General features: G+C 37.1%; 2 protein-coding genes and 2 long non-coding RNA genes across 10 annotated transcripts; 3 read left to right on the top strand and 1 right to left on the bottom strand.

Annotated features, from left to right (window-relative positions):
* The first annotated feature begins 397 nt into the window (after positions 1 to 397).
* Positions 398 to 6230, top strand: LOC105681187. Of its 2 annotated transcripts, none has more exons than XR_001102514.3 (4): positions 398 to 2073; positions 2361 to 2534; positions 2702 to 3132; positions 6039 to 6230. It is a non-coding gene; the product is annotated as an uncharacterized LOC105681187 (long non-coding RNA). The 2 variants fall into 2 exon arrangements; XR_004462309.1 differs by lacking the exon at positions 6039 to 6230 and adding an exon at positions 3303 to 3400.
* Positions 2967 to 8217, bottom strand: LOC100744979 (aldose 1-epimerase). Of its 4 annotated transcripts, none has more exons than XM_012389222.2 (5): positions 7947 to 8217; positions 4325 to 4533; positions 3806 to 4176; positions 3263 to 3688; positions 2967 to 3130 (listed from the first exon to the last, which is right to left on the bottom strand). In XM_012389222.2, the coding sequence occupies exons 2-5, from the start codon at positions 4524 to 4526 to the stop codon at positions 3050 to 3052; spliced, it is 1080 nt and encodes a 359-aa protein (XP_012244645.1). In that variant the 5' UTR covers positions 4527 to 4533; positions 7947 to 8217; the 3' UTR covers positions 2967 to 3049. The 4 variants fall into 4 exon arrangements, with proteins under 4 accessions (XP_012244645.1, XP_024225593.1, XP_003491925.1 ...); XM_024369825.1 differs by having other exon boundaries at positions 8064 to 8217; XM_003491877.4 differs by lacking the exon at positions 7947 to 8217 and adding an exon at positions 5550 to 5783.
* Positions 8218 to 8372: 155 nt separating this feature from the next.
* LOC100741678 (choline/ethanolamine kinase) lies at positions 8373 to 17164 on the top strand. Of its 3 annotated transcripts, XM_012389221.3 has the most exons (7): positions 8373 to 9146; positions 11532 to 11658; positions 11989 to 12101; positions 12697 to 13176; positions 13277 to 13523; positions 16435 to 16599; positions 16757 to 17066. In XM_012389221.3, the coding sequence occupies exons 3-7, from the start codon at positions 11989 to 11991 to the stop codon at positions 16871 to 16873; spliced, it is 1122 nt and encodes a 373-aa protein (XP_012244644.1). In that variant the 5' UTR covers positions 8373 to 9146; positions 11532 to 11658; the 3' UTR covers positions 16874 to 17066. The 3 variants fall into 3 exon arrangements, with proteins under 3 accessions (XP_012244644.1, XP_024225591.1, XP_024225592.1); XM_024369823.2 differs by lacking the exon at positions 11532 to 11658 and having other exon boundaries at positions 16757 to 17164; XM_024369824.2 differs by lacking the exons at positions 8373 to 9146; positions 11532 to 11658 and adding an exon at positions 11850 to 11873 and having other exon boundaries at positions 16757 to 17164.
* On the top strand, positions 9153 to 10172 carry LOC117152080. The gene is made up of 2 exons (XR_004462314.1): positions 9153 to 9772; positions 9862 to 10172. It is a non-coding gene; the product is annotated as an uncharacterized LOC117152080 (long non-coding RNA).
* Positions 17165 to 17203: the final 39 nt, after the last annotated feature.

Genomic DNA, 17203 nt, shown 5'->3' with positions numbered 1-17203 from the left:
CCCCCCTTCCTTGTCCTAATCGTCTTCCCATTTCTTACGCACCCCTGCTTTACGCAAAATTCTTTCTACAAAATACTCATTTTCTAAATATTGCAATCCCGTTATCTGCACTTTATAGGAAATTGCATTGCAAAATTTTAGTTGTTCACCGATGTAAGAAGAGACTGTACAACGTTATTCTTATTGATTATGCATTTAGTGAACAGAGAAATTTGAATATAAGGGCAAATTGTAGGAAATAACCTTTACTAATTGAACAAAACTTTCCGTGATAGTTTTCTTACAAAACTAATGTACGATGGATCACGATATAGATGGTCAAAATCGATACTGGATATACAAAACGACGCTAACTGTTGTACCGTATTTATTTTAAATACATAGTAGTTTTAAACGAATTTTCGCGAGTTATCAAGGTAACCGGTACTCTTTGAAAAACCACCATTACGCAACTAATAAAAGATAACAAGAAAGGATCGTTAACGTTAAAATAACAGTTATATCCTCGAGCAAATGTATATCTCGTCCGAATTATCGTTTTATGGATGTGTAACGTATTAGCTAACTGCTTGTATTAAGGCTGCCACGAAAGATAGATGAATTCAATTACGAGATCACGATTAATCACTTGTCAATATAAGCAAGCCTTCTTCGATTGGTTGACAAATTTTTCGTCATCAAGATTTAAGCGATGAAAAAACTGTATTAATAAATAAGTACTCGAAGAGAATGTTATAGTTAGATTACATATAATCACGCGTATTTGTCTTGCACTTCCCGATAACGCGATTTTTCCAAACACTTACAAATCCGCAATCGAAACAAACATAGTGATGCATAAAACTAGTCAAGTAGAATCCTTTAGTATTCTATTAATGAAACCAAATTTGCGCATAGAGTTATAAATATTATACTTGTACAAAATAGTTTAGGATTTATTTTGTGCAATGATCGAAATAACGTTAAAGATACGATGAGATAGCTTTAAGTTAATGTCACGAGAATAATTTCGCAACATGAAAACAAGTGTGCAGTATGCGCGAACAAAAACTACGGGATTATCGTAGACGAAATGAGGAACGGAGTGATACGCGAGTCTATCGAGTGCATATTAATCTATGTACGTATACACACGAATATGTATATCGTCATACTACACTTGTTCGTGCACTCGCGTTTCCAAACTTCATCTCTCAACTCATCCAAAAATTTTTGTGCGAACGTACGTAACTTTACAATGGAAAAGTGCCAGCGACGTTGAATATACTGTGTGTAAATCGGTAATGAATCTGTAATTGAAGATAAAGTGTACGTTTGAATGTAAACAAATACGCATAATACAGCTCATTGGATGTATCTCTATAATCTAGTATATTTGAATGTATCTCTAATCTATAATAGAAAAGTATCGTAAGTTACTTATACCATTCACTTTGAAAGTTCGCACTCTGTTAAAAATCAAGAAACAGTGTGCGTTTTGTTTTCGAAACTACATAGATGCATCGTTGCCATTGATGCATCGTTTGAGCGAATACGAAATATTTTATTGAAAATTAATTAACCGTAAGACGTATTGAAAAGTTACAAATTCCGCGCGTAAATATTGCACACATCTATTCTGTATGAAAACATACATATTTTCCATAAATATCAAATCAGGTTCGTTAATTTACTTTGAAACTTTTAATAGATTACAGAGAGAAATAAATGACTTATAAAACTACCAATGCATATATATGTATATGTGCGTAATTATGTTTTAATGACTATCGCGTGTAATCGCAAGGGATATGTTTACTCAACGATAATTGAAAACAGACAGATAATCTCGTGCAATATAAGTACAAATGAAATGAAAAACTACCAAATTTTTATTTTTAGTGATTGATAACTATATTTTTTTTTAATATCACAGTTAATATCGAAGTTTAATCCACGAAAAATGTTAAATATATTAAATAATAAATAACTGACATACACTGACGACATGAAAACTCTAAAATCAGTTTCATTACATCATCATTCATTACATCGTATTGACTGTGTCTCCATCGTCTCCGTCGTCGTAAGTGCGTACGTACTGGCTTATTCTCACTTATTAACCTACAATCATACATTTTGCACCAATATGTTGTCATATTCGTTTTCCCGTTTTCCCATACTGTTAACCATTTTCTATTCATTTAATCGTTAAAAGATATCAATGAGTATCAGTCTACGCCGCGTCATTAATAATATATCCTCTTTAAAGTTTACAAAAAATTATAGTTTGATACTTTAGAATTTAGAATCTCGTCACGTCTGATAGCATCAATATCATAGTGTTGTAACAAGTAAATATTTTACGTAAACATTTACAGCAATTTGTGCAAGCGCGACAAGGTCGTTTATTTAAACGTTGTTAAACGTTCGATATCAGAAAGTCAAGTCGATCGACTTATATACATACATGACCTATGCGTATAAAACTTGGCAAGTATACATATGTCAGACAGGAACGTATAATATAACCTCTTTTCTCGAAGCTGTAAAAGGTAAGAAAACTAAAAGCAAAATATCGAAATGCAATAATCCACACCGTGTATCAATATGACCATTTCATTAAAATCATTATCACAAATTTCATTATGACAGCCAACGAGATAAATTATAAATATAAAAGAATGGCAAAATGTATATTCAACGTGTGTTTTTATTTCAGATGATGTTTTTTATTAATAAACTTTCCATTACTCAAAAATTGCTATCTATCCCTATTGCTGTTATTGGATATTATTTAGAAGGGTTTATATCCTGCCGTTATACACCTCCAACTGCACCAGTAATAGAGCAACGCGAAGAAAGATTATTAGCTAATATGAATTCTATGTCTGATGAAAAAAGTCATTCTCCGTTGGAAATTAATCTTCCACCCTCCTTGTCTGTATAATTATTTATATAATTTAAGTATGTATTAGGAAAGAATGTAATGCATAACATACTTTTATTCCAATGATTAGAACATAATAGTCAAAATACAATTGTATCATATACAGAGAATAAGTATTTCTTATGCTACTACTCCAAACTTGTATATAACAGTATGACGATAAAGCTGTCCAGGTTCAAGTATGCTATTTGGAAAATTTTTCTGTAAGTAATAAAGCAAAGACATTAACTTGAAATGATATATCCAAGTGTAGATTTAATTTGTTTACCATTTTTTAGTCATTTATAACTGAAAAATATCATTTGGCCTTAAACCTCTCATTCTCACACTTACTTGATTGACTGCATCCGGATAATTTTGTGTTTCTAAACAGAATGCACCATGTTTGAAGTATGTGGTTCCGTTTTTCCCCCTAATACCCGGGGTCTGGCGTTCGGGTAAAAAGTTGGCTGTATAAAATTGCACTCCAGGCTGATTCGAAAAAACTTGTAAATATCTTCCAGAAGTAGGATGTAAAACTTTGGCAACGAGGTTTCTTTCGTTTGCGGTATCGTTTACTCTTAAACAAAAATTATAATCGTATCCACCACCTGGTACTTTGTCAATGACATCTCCGAGTATGGTTGAGTTTCTCAAGTCCATCACGGTACCGAGGACCGATCGTATTTCTCCAGTAGGAATACTTTCTGTGTCAGTGACTGTCCAATGATCCGCATTTAAAGTAAACTGATGTTTGTATAGTTCGCTTGCGTTACCATTCTGAAATGTATCCAATTAAAACTAATTACAATGAAAATCAGAACATACGAAAAGAAACAAATCTTGTCATCGAAGGCATAAAACATGATAAATTTCTAAACTGATTGATTTACGGACATGACCAGCTAGATTGAAGTAACTATGATTAGTCAAGTTAATAGGAGTAGCTTTGGTGACGAAAACTTTCATCTCGATGCGTAACTCTCCATCGATGGTTAATTGAAAAGTGACCGAAGCTATTGCATCTCCAGGATAACCTTCGTCACCGTCCTCGCTTAGCAAAGAAAGTACAAGCTGGTTATACTGAATAGCGGCATTCCATATTTTCGAACTCCATCCTTTAAAGCCACCGTGAAGACTATTTTGTCCTGCATTCTTAGCTAAATGATACTTTTTCCCGTTCAATGTGAATTCTCCATTTTTTATACGGTTCGCGACTCTTCCTATCGTCGCACCAAAATACGGTTTATAAACCGTGGACAAGTAATCTACAAAAGAAATCGCTCGAAAGGAAAAAGAAAAGAATGAAAGAGTGAACAAATATGTATGTATATTATTTGAAATCAAAGGTTAATATTAAAATCCATTACGCGAATGAATCAAATATGTATACAAACGCAAAAAATTGCCCTATACCTTCTACTTTATCGAAACCTAAAACGACGTCTGCTATTCTTCCATCTTTGTCTGGAGTTCTAATAGATGTTATTGTTGCGCCGTACGTTACGATGTCCACCTCCTGACCCGCCTTATTTTTTAAAGTGTACTTCTCAATGCTTTGACCATCGACAGATCCCCATTTTGTACAAGATATTAATTGTTCACCATTCGAATCCATAATCGATCTAATCGGTACGGAAATTATGTGTACGAAACATCGATTGCAATATTTATATTTATATAATGCACGCACGCACGCACGCACGGAGGCTAAAGTTCGTCTTAATGGGAATAAAATTATTGCCATTTTTTGTTTTCTATCAGTGATAATTCTAATCATTCTCCGATTTCAATATTTATTTAAATTACCATAGAAAAGAACATTGCCAAGGCATAAACCGCCCACTCTACTATACGATAAGCTCCGATGGGAACAATTGTTATTGATATTAGTTAATAACAATTGTTCTTATCAGATCATAAATAAATTGCGTTTGTTACGTAAAAACCGAAGACATAAATAGACCGAAAGAAGACAGGAGAAACAAAATTGTAAAGCTAATTCCGATGTCCGGATGCTATTCTAAAATCGTGGAAATCATAATAGATTAAAGATTTCTCAATCTGTAATTAGTTCATTAAAATATAGTTATTTATTTCAAAATAACTTAATTAAAATAATTTATTCATTCAAGTTCGTGTTTCTTTCTGTATTCTTTCTAGATCATTCGTTAATTATTCAAGTTTGCTTAATCCAAAACTCATAAACAGTGGTAGAGTACTTTAGCACTCCACGGGCAACGATCCAGTCTGAAATTCCTCAAGTGTCTGAACGACCACGCAACACCATTTGATAGCTTTCAATGCTTAGAATCCGAAAACACAACTCTTAACTTTAGGAATTCAGTGAACGTTTTTAGAGTATTTGACAGCTTGCTTTGACGCTAACGAGACGAAGCAGTAAACGTAAACAAAATTTTGATTACCGTGACTGCAACCGTTTACATCTACTGCCATGTCTCGTTGGACAAGCTATATACATATGTACTACCTGGTATTACATATACATACAAACGTACATATATATATATATGTATAGTTAACGCATGCTCTTTAAAAAGAGAATGCGATTCAACATTATACAAATTATTTATAGTTTTTATATTCTTATCCTTAAAGTTAAAGGCAATTGTGATCTTACATAAATAACAAACAAGCTGTTATTGCCACACAACGAGAAAATTGCATGATGACAGCAGTATGGCAGCACTGTAACCAACTTATTCAACAAAGCACTAAAAATCTCTCTCTAAATGTCTCTCGTCACAATGTTCATATAAGTACACGTCGCGCGCACCTCCTATCTTTTTGTCATTGGATGATTATATTTTCTTTCATTGAGATTAAAAACAATTAAGATAAAATAAATGATCATATATTTATCTCTCAACTGGAACATACATACGTAACTTATATGATTCTGAAAGAAAAGAAAGAAAAGAAAGAAAAGAAAGAAAAGAAAGAAAAGAAAGAAAAAAGAATCAGGAAAAGAATTTATCTAATCTGTTTTGATTATGTGGTAAACCCGACCGATCGTAGTATATCTGCGATATCTTAACGTAAGAATTTTCTCTATCTACATGTTAAGATTCTAAAATCTTTTTAGTAAATAATTTCAATTTCCTTCGAGTATTCTCATTGCGTTCGTCATATTCGTCGAAACGGGGAAATAAAAACGAAATTTTTCGGATAGCCTAGTAGCCTGGACGGAACAAAATTTACGTGTCCTCTCGATATATCGAGTAACTTAATAGTGTGTTGTTATCATCGTTTGTTTTCGATGGCCTCATCAAAAATAAATTGTTATTCGAGATAACATGTATTTTGCTTTCTACATATTGAAATTGCAATTACAGGACAAAGTAGCGAAACGAGATAGAAAGGAGTTTTGTTCAAAAAAAGTTCACTTTTGAACTGAATTATAATATATATATATATATATATATATATATATATATATATATATATATATATATATATATATATATATATATATATATATATATATATATATATATATATATATATATATATATATATATATATATATATATATATATATATATATATATATATATATATATATATATATATATATATATATATATATATATATATATATATATATATATATATATATATATATATATATATATATATATATATATATATATATATATATATATATATATATATATATATATATATATATATATATATATATATATATATATATATATATATATATATATATATATATATATATATATATATATATATATATATATATATATATATATATATATATATATATATATATATATATATATATATATATATATATATATATATATATATATATTATAATTCAGTTCAAAAGTGAACTTTTTTTGAACAAAACTCCTTTCTATCTCGTTTCGCTACTTTGTCCTGTAATTGCAATTTCAATATGTAGAAAGCAAAATACATGTTATCTCGAATAACAATTTATTTTTGATGAGGCCATCGAAAACAAACGATGATAACAACACACTATTAAGTTACTCGATATATCGAGAGGACACGTAAATTTTGTTCCGTCCAGGCTACTAGGCTATCCGAAAAATTTCGTTTTTATTTCCCCGTTTCGACGAATATGACGAACGCAATGAGAATACTCGAAGGAAATTGAAATTATTTACTAAAAAGATTTTAGAATCTTAACATGTAGATAGAGAAAATTCTTACGTTAAGATATCGCAGATATACTACGATCGGTCGGGTTTACCACATAATCAAAACAGATTAGATAAATTCTTTTCCTGATTCTTTTTTCTTTCTTTTCTTTCTTTTCTTTCTTTTCTTTCTTTTCTTTCTTTTCTTTCTTTTCTTTCTTTTCTTTCTTTTCTTTCTTTTCTTTCTTTTCTTTCTTTTCTTTCTTTTCTTTCTTTTCTTTCTTTTCTTTCTTTTCTTTCTTTTCTTTCTTTTCTTTCTTTTCTTTCTTTTCTTTCTTTTCTTTCTTTTCTTTCTTTTCTTTCTTTTCTTTCTTTTCTTTCTTTTCTTTCTTTTCTTTCTTTTCTTTCTTTTCTTTCTTTTCTTTCTTTTCTTTCTTTTCTTTCTTTTCTTTCTTTTCTTTCTTTTCTTTCTTTTCTTTCTTTTCTTTCTTTTCTTTCTTTTCTTTCTTTTCTTTCTTTTCTTTCTTTTCTTTCTTTTCTTTCTTTTCTTTCTTTTCTTTCTTTTCTTTCTTTTCTTTCTTTTCTTTCTTTTCTTTCTTTTCTTTCTTTTCTTTCTTTTCTTTCTTTTCTTTCTTTTTTATATTATATATATATATATTATATATATATATATTATAATTCAGTTCAAAAGTATATATATATATATATATATATATCAACATTTAAGTGTATTTACATGTACGTACATATATGTTGTTGCAACAGTTTGACGAACGAATTTGCTTAGATATACACAGATAGAGTTCGTTTTTGTTTCGACTTTTTTTCTTTGTGTTTCATGTGATAAATACATATGCATGTATAACAGAAACACTAATATATACCTTTTGGCTGTATACGATGCAGCGTGCTGACAATAACGTTTCGAAATTTCGAAATTATATTAATTCAAAAACAGAAGAGCGGAACGGAGGTTCTTGCCAAATTTCGTCCAAGCTTACTTGCGCTGACAACTGATGATTATTTCTGTTTCTCGTAGTGTTCACAGTTTTGGACCCTGTACTCGAATTATTTCACCAACAAGTCGGAATTGTTCCTCAAGACAAAATAAAATGTTACAGCTGAGTTCGTAGAAAGTAAATTCAGCTTAGGCACGAATGGTGTAAACAAGCGCTCTTATATATATAATACTTCCTCTGTAGATAATGAAATTGTACACCGCAGTGGCGCTACCATCGTTCAAACGTAAAAGAGAAGTAGGAACGTAGGAGAAATCTAGATACTATTGGTCATCTATAATGCGTATATCACGCGTCGAAGCTTTTTCCTTGAATTGTGTCGCATATTTGTGTCAATTTGTGCACGAGTTGGAGTTATATGCGCGAACGAGTTATTTGTTCTTTGTTTTGTAAATGTGTTCTAGTGTATTTGAAACAAGAGTCACGTAAAAAGAATAAATACGTGAACAGAGTACGCCTGTTTGTTTGTAGCCGATTTGTGAACGTCTATAAAATTGTAAATCTTCTTTTATATAGTTTTATATACAATAGGAATAAACATATTTTTACATTGTCAGTGTAATCATTGTCGATTACGATTTTTTTCAAATATTAATAAAATATAAGTAAATCGAGTCGATCGATCATCGTCCCAGGTTTTGTACGTGGCAGTGTAAGCGAGACGAAGATTCAACCAATCATCGAAATCGAAACCAAAGGAAAAGCAGTGTTGGAAGCGGCAGAGAATTTCTACCAACACAGTACCTAGAATTTTGTTTTTCTTAAACGCACATCTCTCTCTTTTTCTACCTTTGCCCCCTCCTGTTTTCCCTCCCCCTTGTTTTAATGGTACCCGTGCCCCGTATCTGATAGCGTGCCACGATTAGTTCTAACATCAGTTTCGTTCTACGTTCATGAAACATTAAACACCAAGTGCTAAATAGCTAAGTGTCAACGTTCAAGCAGAATTAAGCCATTAAAAAAGACGTGCGTAGAAGTAGTGGGAGTTGACCATTTATGCAAGATTTATCGACGCTGCAAATTTTTCAAGTAACAACAATCGATAAGATGGGTCTGGGAAACAAGGTGTGTATATAATATCTACAATTCTAACAATTATGCTTGTGCCAACATGTGATTTTTAATGTTCTCTTTGCTGTTATTTTACACAATGTTCGAATTCGATGCTATAAAGGTCTAGATAACCTTTACATATAGGCAAAACCAACATTTCATACAATTACAAAGTCTTTTTCCCTTTCACAAACCTTTTTTATCGCGGCAAATTTTTTCACGTATCCATTGCATCAGCATTTGTCGAAATTCAATGACACACAGGACCGGTTTTATCTTTATCGTAGACTGTAGATAAATATAATCGCAGCACTGTGAATACATTATGCACGTCGAGATGTATGTAGTTAATAATTGAATTTTTCAATAAATGTATAACGAATAGGGAAACTATAGGAACTAACTAGGAAAACTTGAGATAAAATACGAAACTTTAAGAAACAAAACGGTGACATTATGTATTTTAGACTATTGATCGTAGACATATCAGCGATGTATCATTAAGGAGGTAAAACAGGTATTTAATCGATTTTGTAAGCGACTAAATAACTCGTAGACATCGTGCTTTTTTTTATCGATCATGTCCATATATCGTCATTGAATTGAAAACGGTGATTATTATAGTACAAATTTCGTATGTAAGCATCTTGTCGAATAATTATATAGCTGTTCGAAGTATAGATGCGGGTATGTAATAAGTCTAGCGTAGTCAACGTTTCTTTACGAGGCGATGGCTGTGACGGTCGTGAAGCGAGTGAGGAACGTTATGTCGAATTCTGGCGGTTGGTGTTACCAACGGGAAATAACATTTTAGCAATCGTTCATCATTGTGATCGCTCGATCTATTGATAAAGACGGGATGACTGTGATACGTTCTAATTATTTGTTGTCAATGCGTTTTATTATAAAGGTGCTTGAAATTATCTTCGAGAAGAAGGGGCTGAGAAGATTATCGTGATTGACCGTATTTAAAGAAAGAGATGGAAATACATGTGACAATTTGTTTCCGTAGATAAAGAAACGTGCATTCGAATTTAGTATTCGGCCTTCTACTATTTTCTTTCTCCTTTTTTCTTCCACATTTTTCTTCTCTGCCTTATAATACAACAGCTGGTCAGCTATATCGTAACATGATACGATCGTTCAAGTTAAATGGGATGGATTACTAATCATTTCTGTTCGACACATTACATTGGGTGATTCGCGCATTTCGAAGCGTTTTAGAATATTAAATTTGATCCCTAAATCTAGTACGATTGTCTACTATCGCTTATCTAGTATCACTATCAGGGTCACTGTGGTGCTTCTAACGAACAATAATTCCTTTTATCTTGAACTTTAACAGCTCACTGATTGCGTTCAATGATTATATAATCGAAAGGTGCTAATTGTAAGAAAAGTTTCCGAAAGCAGTTCTATCTGACGATTAAGCCGATTAAATTTACATCGATACGAGACACGATGCTGGCAACGATCATAACTATCATAACTACGTTATCATTATATTATTATAGTCGAGTACATTTTTTATTTGTAAAGAGAAATGAGAATAAAGGTACGTGTAGATGGCAAGATCGCAAACGACAGATAACTGTAACGTAGTAATAAACTTGTATTTAATTTCGTTAAGCTGAGACTTTTCGCGAAGTTTAACGTGTTTCTAAAATTGGTCGTGCTATTTGTCCCCTGTCTTACTACGCGCACGAAATGATCAAATATTTCCGCATAGATAGGTATTTCCGTTATTCATACACGCGTACACTTGTTTGTTTAACACGAAAAAAAGATTAATTGGAGAAATTACAATGAGTTGTCTATCTGTAGACCTGATATCGAATGTAATTTTTACTATGCTAACAATGAATAATTATTTAAAATACGAAGCAAGCCGATTCAGTTGGAAGCCGATGGAAAGTTGGAAAGTGAAATTGAAACGTTTGTTGTAACAATTGCTCGCTCGGTAAAATTTAGCATGCCGCATGGCGCCGTTTCGCGTCCCGTCCACCGATCAACTCGTGAAACAAGCTATTTAACACCATCGAATAACCCGTCTGCCGATATATGTATATCGTACGTATACATGAAAAGATGGAACGGTCGCGTAAAATATAGTATCTGTTTATCGATCCTGTTTCTTTTCCGCCTCGCGTGTTTAATACCAGATGTATGTATCTCGTATGTTGTGTCGGTCGCAGTGCAGCAGGAAGAAATGACCGCGTAGCAAGTACATAAGTACATACTCGCACGTAGGACGAAATATCGATCGTTATTTTCGCGCAAGTCTCGCAACGACCTGCACACCGTCGGTGATGGCAGTAATGATGCGATACACTTGCTCGATGCGTTTGCACATCCAGTTTTGTATCGCGACAATAGGAACGGATCCACCTGTTTCAGAATCGTGTCGCGCCTGCTGTATCCCATCGAAACGGCGCGTTTCACTAATTTAGATCTTCGAGGGGCGTGTTCCACCTTGGAAGGAGAACAACGGGAGAAAAAAGAAAAAGGACGATCCTTGTTGTGGGTACGGTGCAGTGATACGAGAAGAAACGACGTTAGAACGATTAGTAGATTCGTTCGGTCTTTGATTTTCATATTTAATGGCTAACGTTCGGTCGATCATACCAGAGCATTTATTCAAGGATAAACGAGATAAAGCGTAAAACAGGGGAACAGAGTTCCCCTAAACGTATGTTTACGTAAAATGTATATTTTACGTAGTAGGTGCATCGTTAATTGGTCAGTCCGCCGTGAAATGCTATTTATTAGACGTATTTCGAAATCGTTATTGTTAAGCATTCGTTGCATCGACTATAGACGATGATTCAGCTTTGTTCTGTCTCTTTTATATCAGATGTCCGAAGAGAATCCAGAGATGCGGGAAATGGCAGCGCGCATATGCCGCGATTACCTGCACGGAGTTTGGAAACACGTTACCGCGGAGAACATGACATTGAAACGTATCAGGTTAGTATTGACGTTGAATATATTACATTTCGCAGTATTCCACAGTATCACTTTCGACGACCGATCATACTCTTTCGATTCGCGTTTACTTTTCATTTCGCATTCTTCGATATCGACTTCTTAGTTGTCTGGTGTTTGCACGATTTCCTCTTGTAATCTACTCGCATGTACGATTCAAAGGGGAAAATCTGAGACAAAGGGAAGACTCTGACCGATCGTAAAGTAAAGCGTCAAGCAGATAATACGCTGTGCCGCAATCGTAAGCCAGACGAAACGTCGATCAACCGTTTCTCAAATCGAAACTGTGTTGCAGTTGCATATGTAGAATATGCATCTTTCCACAACACTACATAAGTATTACGCACAATATGTATATTGTATATTCGTGTTCGTTTCACAATATCAATAAATACGTGTATACATACACGTAATATAAATATACATATTGAAATATACATATTACGTGATAGTGTGCTAGTAACCTGTATTGTATGTGCTTGTGAGAAAATGTGTCGATCAGTGGTAAGAATGATTGGCGAAAGATGCGCATGATACGAATATTCTAAATACGAGGATATTATTCGATATTTTACAGCGGCGGATTAAGCAATTGGTTGTACAATGTCCAGTTACCCGATGGAACTGTTCCGATTCGAGGCGAACCACGACAAGTCTTATTGCGACTGTACGGTCAGATACACGGGGAAAGAGCTTTGGAAGGTCTGATCACCGAATCGGTCATATTCACGTTACTGTCGGAAAGACGACTCGGACCCAAGTTACACGGTATATTTCCCGGTGGTCGAATAGAAGAATACATACCGGCGAGACCGTTGCTTACCGATGAATTGGCGGATCCGATTTTAAGCTGCATGATTGCCGAAAAAATGGCCCAGATACATAGCATGCAGGTTCCGATAAGCAAAGAACCAACTTGGCTTTGGGATACTATGACCAAATGGTTGGACACGACCACCGACATATTAGAAAATATCGAGGACGTCGATGCTCGACATTTGAAAAACGTCAACGCGATACGAGCGATCGACCTAGATCACGAGATCAAGTGGTTCAGGTGAGGAAACGGGGGGAAGGAGAGGCTGCAGAATCGACGAAACGTAGTAGCAATTTAGTACACTGTAGTTTGTATTAACGGTAAGGAACCTATTTTTCAGATCTCTCGCAACCCGACATAAATATCCAGTTGTTTTTTGTCACAACGATATGCAAGAGGGTAATATATTGCTACGGCAAAATACACGGAAACCAGAACTAGTTCTTATCGACTTTGAATATTGCTCTTATAATTATCGAGCATTCGACATAGCAAATCATTTCGTGGAATGGCAGTACGATTATACAGCAGCGGAATATCCTTTCTTTCATGAACGCGCAGCATCTGGTCCTACAAAAGAGCAAAAGGTAAATGTTGGAGTATTTCATCTTTCGAAACATTTACAAAGAAAGAATCATGGTAAGATCGTCGCGTTTTCTTATCCTTCGTTCCGTCGTTCAACTTGTCTTGCGCCCTCATGGAGACGAACAAACGAATTACATACATACAAAATCCCCCCAGGGATCCCCTGTTACCGTTACCCCGCACTTGTTACATGATTACACAATTTTACTCCATCGGTCGATACATTTTTTAATCGGTTACATATACATACATATATCGATAGCGATACCTTGCAACTGCGTCCATTTGAACGATGACACATACATACTTAACGCATTTCAAAAAACAAACAGAAACCGAGAAATGTATTCGTTCGAAATTCTACGTCGACTTTGAACAATGATCGAATCAAATCGTAAAATATTCGTATGCATTGCGAAAGAAAGGACCGGTTCCATTTATAATTTTATAATTTTTTCCTCGCACCGTCGACAAATAACTAGAGTGAAAATAGAAGGCAATCGTGTTTTGTCAACCAAAATTGAGATTGACATAGACAAATAAAATTCCTTTTGTCCCATATTCGACTTCGCCGCCGTCGCCACTGCCACTGCCACTGCCACTGCCACTGCCACTGCCACTGCCACTGCCACTGCCACTGCCACTGCCACTGCCACTGCCACTGCCACTGCCACTGCCACTGCCACTGCCACTGCCACTGCCACTGCCACTGCCACTGCCACTGCCACTGCCACTGCCACTGCCACTGCCACTGCCACTGCCACTGCCACTGCCACTGCCACTGCCACTGCCACTGCCACTGCCACTGCCACTGCCACTGCCACTGCCACTGCCACTGCCACTGCCACTGCCACTGCCACTGCCACTGCCACTGCCACTGCCACTGCCACTGCCACTGCCACTGCCACTGCCACTGCCACTGCCACTGCCACTGCCACTGCCACTGCCACTGCCACTGCCACTGCCACTGCCACTGCCACTGCCACTGCCACTGCCACTGCCACTGCCACTGCCACTGCCACTGCCACTGCCACTGCCACTGCCACTGCCACTGCCACTGCCACTGCCACTGCCACTGCCACTGCCACTGCCACTGCCACTGCCACTGCCACTGCCACTGCCACTGCCACTGCCACTGCCACTGCCACTGCCACTGCCACTGCCACTGCCACTGCCACTGCCACTGCCACTGCCACTGCCACTGCCACTGCCACTGCCACTGCCACTGCCACTGCCACTGCCACTGCCACTGCCACTGCCACTGCCACTGCCACTGCCACTGCCACTGCCACTGCCACTGCCACTGCCACTGCCACTGCCACTGCCACTGCCACTGCCACTGCCACTGCCACTGCCACTGCCACTGCCACTGCCACTGCCACTGCCACTGCCACTGCCACTGCCACTGCCACTGCCACTGCCACTGCCACTGCCACTGCCACTGCCACTGCCACTGCCACTGCCACTGCCACTGCCACTGCCACTGCCACTGCCACTGCCACTGCCACTGCCACTGCCACTGCCACTGCCACTGCCACTGCCACTGCCACTGCCACTGCCACTGCCACTGCCACTGCCACTGCCACTGCCACTGCCACTGCCACTGCCACTGCCACTGCCACTGCCACTGCCACTGCCACTGCCACTGCCACTGCCACTGCCACTGCCACTGCCACTGCCACTGCCACTGCCACTGCCACTGCCACTGCCACTGCCACTGCCACTGCCACTGCCACTGCCACTGCCACTGCCACTGCCACTGCCACTGCCACTGCCACTGCCACTGCCACTGCCACTGCCACTGCCACTGCCACTGCCACTGCCACTGCCACTGCCACTGCCACTGCCACTGCCACTGCCACTGCCACTGCCACTGCCACTGCCACTGCCACTGCCACTGCCACTGCCACTGCCACTGCCACTGCCACTGCTACTGCCCACTGCCCACTGCCCACTGCCCACTGCCACTGCCACTATTACCATTGTTGTCGCCGCTGTCGCCGTCGTTCCACCCAATTCCCTTATTAACTTGTTTCTTCTTCTCTATCTTTTCCCCGCTTTTCCTTCATTATCTTTGAGGTTGACAAATTAAAAGCGCAAGACCAAGTTCGATCGTATGCGATGCATACGTATACCTATATCTACTCGGTCAAGCGAGTTCAAGAGTTATCGAGAGCAGATCGAGGAGCTGGTTGGCGTGTGTTGCGTGTGTATATATTAGTTTCACAGGACCACGATTCGGTGAGACAAGGCTGATGCCTGCCTGATCGGCTAATCGGAAATCGGAATAACGGGGATGGCAATATCGATCTGTGCCACTGCTATGCTATGGATCCCGTCTCGCACAGTACGTTGTGGAACCAGAACGACCGGTGCCATCACCCACCTTTGCAACATCAGTCCCGTACCTGCGCATCTACGACTCTAGAGTACTTCTACACGCACTCTCGATAGTCGATCCATAATCTACATTACTCGATAAATGTACAGTGTCTTATGGGTGGTAAAATCGCGTTATTTCCAATTAAGACACTTCTCTCACCGCATTTAAATATCCGTCTACCGTATTCAATTAGAGTGTCCCTATGAACGCATGTTTATTCCGATTGCAATTGACTCGATTTCTCAAACCGTTTAAATCTACGTACCACTTTCGAGCTACTTTTCACTGTAGATGTTTTCTCTTTACAGAAAAGCTTTTAAACTTTATCCTGTATTTCGGACATACATACATATATAAATGTATATATGTATACATATTTACATACGTATAGGTATATTTTTGGCTCGCGTATGTATATATGTCTATATATACATATATGTATACCACCTTCTATCTGTTCAAATTCATCTTTCAATTACTTTCGATAAACGATCGTATTGTACGTTTAGCAATTTTATATTCTTTGACAGCTCAACTTTATAAGAAGTTACTTAAGAACAGTCGGCAAAGAAGGATCACCGGAAGAGGAACGAATCATGATGGAAATCAAGATATTCTCTTTGGCTAGTCACTTATTTTGGGGTCTTTGGAGTATCGTCAACGCCAAATTATCAGAAATTCCATTTGGCTATTGGGTATGCTCACGACACGGTGTATCCGTATTTTATGCTTTTCTCTCGTTACTTTTATTCCAAACATTGTCTACATACACTTATCTACGTGCTCGTGCTCATTACCTTTGCTCTTTTGCCTATCTTCTCCAATCATTTCCTTCTATTTCCATTGTTGCAGGATTATGCAGTGTCTAGATTAAAAAATTACCAGTATTTAAAAGAGAAGATTATGGCTTCTGGAGGATCGCCGACGATAGACAACGATGATACTGCTGAAAAAATAACCGTAGATTGAACAAATCGAGCGCATGATCGTTACGACGAAGACTGTTTCCTTTCTGCAACGTAACGTGACAAATAAAAGTTTACCTACCATATTTTCATGCGCTCGTAATTACGTATCTTGTCAGAATCACGATTTACCGTTGTTTCGTGATACATGTTTGCGGTTTTCAACAAAAAGAAGAAAAGAGAAAAGAAGAGCGAAAGGAAAAAGCCGGAACAAAGCAAGATGTGAAAGCCAACGTGTAGACAAGTGGAAGAATGACGAGCAACGCATTGAACGCATGCACGCAAGTGGCCGAGACAGAGGCAACGCGAGAGAAGGAGAGAGTGAAGGGGGGGG

This window comes from Bombus impatiens, unplaced genomic scaffold (genome assembly GCF_000188095.3).
Source record: "Bombus impatiens unplaced genomic scaffold, BIMP_2.2 scf_0640, whole genome shotgun sequence".
Lineage (NCBI taxonomy): Eukaryota > Metazoa > Arthropoda > Insecta > Hymenoptera > Apidae > Bombus > Bombus impatiens.
This window is presented reverse-complemented; position numbering and strand designations above follow the sequence as displayed.

Bases quoted from the DNA above. Each gene is read 5' to 3' on its own strand.
- LOC100744979 (XM_003491877.4), bottom strand. From the start codon at position 5,596: ATGCAATTTTCTCGTTGTGTGGCAATAACAGCTTGTTTGTTATTTAT. The intron at 3,689-3,805 runs GTCCGTAAATCA...GATACATTTCAG, and splicing joins ACTTCAATCTAGCTGGTCAT to AATGGTAACGCAAGCGAACT. The intron at 3,131-3,262 runs GTAAGTGTGAGA...TATTACTTACAG, and splicing joins ATCCGGATGCAGTCAATCAA to AAAAATTTTCCAAATAGCAT.
- LOC100741678 (XM_024369823.2), top strand. From the start codon at position 9,078: ATGCAAGATTTATCGACGCTGCAAATTTTTCAAGTAACAACAATCGAT. The intron at 13,177-13,276 runs GTGAGGAAACGG...CCTATTTTTCAG, and splicing joins CACGAGATCAAGTGGTTCAG to ATCTCTCGCAACCCGACATA. The intron at 13,524-16,434 runs GTAAATGTTGGA...ATTCTTTGACAG, and splicing joins GTCCTACAAAAGAGCAAAAG to CTCAACTTTATAAGAAGTTA.